Source organism: Phascolarctos cinereus, unplaced genomic scaffold (genome assembly GCF_003287225.1).
Source record: "Phascolarctos cinereus isolate Bilbo 61053 unplaced genomic scaffold, phaCin_HiC Scaffold_726;HRSCAF=1367, whole genome shotgun sequence".
In the NCBI taxonomy this organism is placed as follows: domain Eukaryota; kingdom Metazoa; phylum Chordata; class Mammalia; order Diprotodontia; family Phascolarctidae; genus Phascolarctos; species Phascolarctos cinereus.
Window position 1 is genome coordinate 117467521 of NW_027556098.1, and position 6021 is coordinate 117473541.

General features: G+C 42.0%; 1 protein-coding gene across 1 annotated transcript in view; it reads left to right on the forward strand.

The window, feature by feature from the left end:
* Positions 1-6021, forward strand: part of KALRN (kalirin RhoGEF kinase) — a 709132-nt gene that overhangs the window by 648254 nt on the left and 54857 nt on the right. Inside the window, 1 exon segment of the mRNA XM_078146745.1 lies at positions 2555-2624. Within this exon segment, the coding sequence (XP_078002871.1) occupies positions 2555-2624 (70 nt within the window).

The following is a 6021-nucleotide window of genomic DNA, read 5'->3' on the forward strand; positions in this document are numbered from 1 at the left end:
ATGAAAGAATAAGTGTGTGTGTGTGTGTGTGTGTGTGTGTGTGTGTGTGTGTGTTGGAGGGAAGAAGAACACAGTAAGCACCTACTAAGTGCCAAGCGGGCAGCTAGGTGGTACAGTGGATTGAATGTTGGGCCAGGAGTCAAAAAAATCTGACCTCAGACACTTACTTGCTGTGTGACCCTGGACAAGTCACTTAACTATTTGTCTCAATTTCCTCATCTATAAAATGAGGTAGAGAAGGAAATGGCGAACCACTCCAGCATCTTTGCCAAGAAAACCCCAAAAGAGGTCAGGAAGAGTTGGAACAAATAAAATGGCTCAACCATAAGCACTTTACTAAGCTCTAGGGATACAAATACAAAAGCAAGAGAGTCCTTGCCCTCAAGAAGCTTACACTCTAACCAAGAAATAACACATAGGAAAAATGATGGCCAGGGAAGGGAGTTTTGGTGGAGGTAGACCCAGGAATAGTGAGTGGAGCTGTAGGGCAATTAATTGTCACACCATTCCTGAAGTAATATTAATGTTGATTTTATTAAGATTACCAGGGCAAAAAATGGAAAGAGGTGGAGAGAGGAGGATATCATAATGAATGAGGCAGCAGAGAAGGCAGCAAAATGATTCAGGTGGACGAGATGTGAAGCTGGGTTTGGAGCTGGCTATATACTTTGGGTTAGGCAAGTTTGTAATCACCAATCAAGACAGCTCAGTCTCCAGGCAGAATTTCAAAATTTAGTGGATTAGATTAACTCCCCTACTGAAGGGTGCTGTTCCAGGTAAGTGGGGGGGGGGAGGGTTGCTGCCACTATAGGAGAGCAAATGACAAGATGCGTGGGGTGGATGGTTGGATGGGATGGGAAGCATGATCTGGGGGCTTCTGGTTATATTGGGTGCGTGGAATTTACAACTCATTTACCAGTCAGATGATGAAAGGGAGGCTGGGCAATTTTAAGTCATTCTCCCAAAGTTACATACAGAGCTTATAAATATCAGAGTTAGAATTTAAATCCAGGCCTTGGGACTTAAAATACAGAAATGAGGGGAAATAGAGATCAGGAGTTATAATGCAAGCTTATAGCTAGGACCTTGGTCTTCCCTGACCGGTCTTAGGGGAATCCAGCATGAGAACAGGGAGTGTCTGTGAAGTTTAGATTCAGTCAAAGGGTGGCACTTGAGGACCTAAAAGGCCACATGTGGCCTCCAGGCCAAAGGTTCCCCACCAGGAACCTGTTCTATTGTAACCTCCTCTGTCCTCCCTGGGGTGCTTCTAGCCCCCTTTCCAGACCTGAAGCTTTCTCTTTGAAGGAGCCTCCTGTCTAATGGGGAAGGGTGGGGCAATCAGCAGTATCGATTAAGTATCCCCATCGTCCCCCAGCCAGGTTGTGCAGGAAGGAAGTTTTTGAGCGTGAAACAAACAAGTGCAATTCAGGACACACGTAGGAGAGACACCCAAACACACTCATTACCTCGTCACTCACCTGAGCTATGAGTGGCTGCCAAGGACATTGGTGCCACCTACAGCAGGTGCAGTTAGTCAAATCAATGCAGTCATTACTTCATTTCCTTTCTTAACCGAGGGAAGCAGAGGCACAAAGAATCCAAAACTGTGAATAAACCCAAAACCCATTATGTCTGATTTTGAATGCTGATTTTTTTTTCCTTTCCCTTTCTCTTCTCTTCTGCTTTCTTTTCTTTGGTTTTCTTTTTCCTTTCTTTTGTTCTTCTTATCCTTTCTTTGTGGCAGCAGATTTCTCCTCCTAATAATAGGTGTCTCCAGCTCATGTTCAAACAAGTCTGTGTTCCCTGAGCACACAGGGCTTCACTTGTTGATTTTTTTTCAATTTGAAATGAATACAGTGGACTTTTTTCTTCTCACTGATCAAAAGGACAGAGATAACCTAAAACAGCAGATGATCATTTCCGATTAGTAGTGGGAATATGTTATATGGTCCCCACCCTTCCTAGCTGTTCCCTAGCTCAGACTTTTATTGAAATGAGTTTATATTTCTTGAGCTCCCAATGACTGATGGTAGAAAGAAGAGTTCCAGAAGCATGTGTAGGGTAAAGGGGAGATACAGTGTGGTATAGCTGAAAGAGCACAAGCTTTTGAGTCATAAGACCTGGGTTCAAATCACAACTGTCACTTAGGATAGGTCTGAACCCTTCCAGAAGTCTTTTAACCACTCGGCACTTTAATCCCTCATCTATAAAATGAGGGGTTCGAGGAGAGGGGAACTTGCAGCCTCCAGGCCACATGTGTTCCTCTAGGTCCTCAAGCGTGGCCCTTTCACTGAATCCAAACTTCACAGGGCTACACTTGAGGACCTAGAGAGCCACACGTGGCCTGGAGGCCACAGGTTCCCCACCCCTGGATTAGGTGATATCCAAGGTGCCTCTTGACTCTAAAGCCATGATCCTCTAAGTTTAAAAATCTTATCCCACAGTGTTTACAAAATAGATGATTCAGATTGATTATTCAGTCTAATTCATGGTGTGGTTGTCTGGGGGCCCCACTGTGCAGAGTGTCTGATTTGGCCTCTCTCTCTCATTGCAGCATCTTCCTCAAAGAACTGGAGAAATATGAACAGTTGCCTGAGGACGTGGGACACTGCTTTGTCACCTGGGTAATAGACCTTAAATATCTCTTTTATCCTACTGTTCTTTCAAATTCCTGACAGGGCCAAGGGGTAGAGACTCCTGCCTTCTGTACTGACTGACATGCAATCTAGGTCACTTGCAATCTACCTTAACATGGAGTGCTTATAGATGGGCCATAACTTCTTGGAGGGACAGAGCACGAGACAAAGGGAACTAGGTCCTTCTTGTGTTACCTGGAGAAGCTCCCTTCATTTTTTAGAAGTTGGTTTTCTTCCCTGAATGGGGATAGTGGCACTCTCCCTTGGAAGGCAAAGATAAGAACAATGTATTTCACTGACTTGTCTCCTAGAGGAAATGAGAGGCTCCCAAATCACTTTTTTTCTGTGTTCTGACCTTGTTCACCAAACACAATATCCATCTTTTTCAATCCACATGAATCTTTCTCCAACCCACCCTAGTTATGTGTCTCCTCCACAGAAGCATGTAGAACCTACTTAAATTGTATACTTTAAGGTCATCCATTAAGTTTAATTAATTAAATTTAATTAGTTAAAGTTTATCCAAATTTTAAGTTTCTCCATTTGTAGGAATGGGTCAATTTGTCATTCTCCAATATGGTGTGTTTGGCCAGTGACTGGAAGAATGTTATGGTTTTTTTTTTAATATTTGCAGATTGTCCTTATGCTCATAAATCCAAGATACGTTTGAACTACCTTCCTTAGATCATTTGTTAGCTCATTCTTCCTTTGCTATAATCTTTTGAAAATAGAAACAGAGAAAGCCTCAAGTATACTTTCACACTCTTTTTTTTTTTTTTGGCTAGGCAATGGGGTTAAGTGACTTGCCTAGGGTCACACAGCTAGTAAGTATCATGTGTCTGAGGTCGGATTTGAACTCAGGTCCTCCTGAATCCAGGGCAGGTGCTCTATCCACTGTGCCACCTAGCTGCCCCTCAAGTATACTTTCAGACTAGAGCCTTGTTAGCCTAATCTAGGACTAGTTTTCCTCGGTGGCTGTCATACCCCTTTATCAATCTGAACAGTTTCATTGAGTTTCCTAGTTCCTTCTTGCTACCCACAGATGAACACAGACCAGTGAGGTTCCTAAACAGATGCCCCCTCCCCCTATCCCAAGAACACAAAGGCAAGACATATTTTCCTTGTACTAGTTGCAAATGGGCTGATCCACAAAAGGGCACATAAAATGATACAACAAGCCCATTCAGGACAAGCAATTGCCCTAGCAAAAGAGGATCTCAAGCTCAAGGTGTCCCAAAAAGTCTTGGTGATTTTTTTTTTGAAATTTTAATAAGTTTGGGCAAGCTTTAATGAGTGTAAACCTGCACCAAGACTTTTGGGACAACCTGTACAGTAGTTGTGTGGTTGCACTGAGTTTCTACTCTGTGGCAACGCTGCTCAGTCAGATTCAGAAAGGAGGCCCAGTCAGCTCACCAGGGCCAGAAACCAGCTCCTTAATGGGACAAGAACTGCAGTCTTTTTCTTGCAGTCTTTCCATTCCTCTACATTGACAGTTTGCTCCACTGAGCAGAACTGCAAGCGGGGCACACTTTTTGCCAAGTGCATATGGGTGTCCCAGGACCTGGAGTCTTTTCCCTGTTAATAGCTGAGCCTTGGCAGCTGACAGTTTATCTATGTCCAGAAGGCATATTCTCTGGTTAAAGCACAATTGGAGCCGGACCTATGATTTCATTCTTATAGTTAACTCCTGGGTTAAGGAGTTCTTTCTGTATCAATACAGGTCTACACTTTCTCTTAAGTTTATAGACTTTGTGTGTGTCTGTGTGTGTGTGTGTGTGTGTGTGTGTGTGTGTGTGTATACAAAGAGAGAGAGAGCTCTACAGTTACATTGATATCTATAGAAATAGATATGGATATACACAGTTTGTAAATATAGATATCTATAGATATAGGTAGAAATAGATGTTTGTCCAAGATGACTCAGCTGGTACCAGAGGTAGCTCTTGCGCCTAGGTCTTCCAGGTATTAAGGCTGCTTCTCAGCCACTAGACCACTCTGTTCCCAAGAGATTCCATTCTTATTTAGGGAGCTAATACTTGGTAAGCAAATCTTCACCTTCTGCCCCCAGTCACTGTTTCTAGTTCCTGCTTTATTAAGTAAGGATATAGGATCCTTATGTGGCTGTTTCCCATCTGATCCTGAAGAGAAATTATTTCAGCCGGGAATGGCTTTTGAACCTAATCCTCAGGCCCAATTCTACCTGAGGGTTTTTTTTTTTCCATTACTTTCTAATGAGCTATAGGACAGCTAGGTGGCCCAGTGGATAGAACACTGGGCTTGGAAACAGAAAATCTTCATGAATTCAAATCCAGCCTGAGAAACTTAACTAGCTGTATGACATTTTACTATTTTTAGCATAGTTAAAACTAAGAAATACTCATTTACATGTTTATTTATCTAGATGAGGGGTTCCTAACCTAGAATCAATAAATTTAAGTATACATGTATATTTCAGTATAATTGTTTTCCTTTATAATCCTATGTATTTTATTTTATGCATTTAAAAACATTATTCTGAGAAGGGGTTCATGGGCTTCACTAGACTGTCCAAGGGGTCCAGGAGATGAAAAAGGTAAAGAAGCCATGATAGATGCTAGTTTCCTATCAGTGATCTTATTTTATCCTTTTGATAACCATATAGATAAGATAGGAAATAAAGTGAGAAGTAAAGCAATCTCTAGGCCTGGCCCCCATACGTGGGTAATATATATGTTATTTTAGGAGAGGGACTGGCGTGTAACTACTCCTGCTAATGTCTAGAGCCCCTTACCTGTGGTCATAATCATTCATTCTCTCATTTACTCATTCAACAAGCGTTTTTATGTGCCAGAGAACCCAGCCTACATACAGAAATCTATATTCCCACAATGGGTCAGTTCTCCTAGAACTATCCTCTTTCTCTAAACATTGTCATTAACCACATGAGTAGATTCTCTACCAGGTTCTGCTCTATAAAGAAATTCACAAAATGAGCTCCTTTATCTTTTTGAGTCCGTGTTTTCCTGGGCTCATGCTCATTAATGTGAGTACAGACAACTATGGAGGTCCCTAGGGAGGTCCAGTGAGGATATAAAGTTCAATTGACTAAATCCAAGTAGAAACAGATCAGTCATAAGGCCCTCATGTAGTCATAATGAATGATACTTTCATTTGCATAGGTCTGGTTACTTTTCCCACATCTGTGGCCTCAATTTAGTCTCATAACAATTTTATGATATAGTTGGAAACCCTATTTTATAGAGAGGAAAACTGAGGACTAGTGAAGTGATATGCCTAATCCTCCAGCTAATAGTTATAGGATCATAGCTATCAGAAGTGGAATAACCTAGCAGGTCATCTCACATTATAGCCACCAAAGGGATCTCAGAGACCATTATTCCAGACC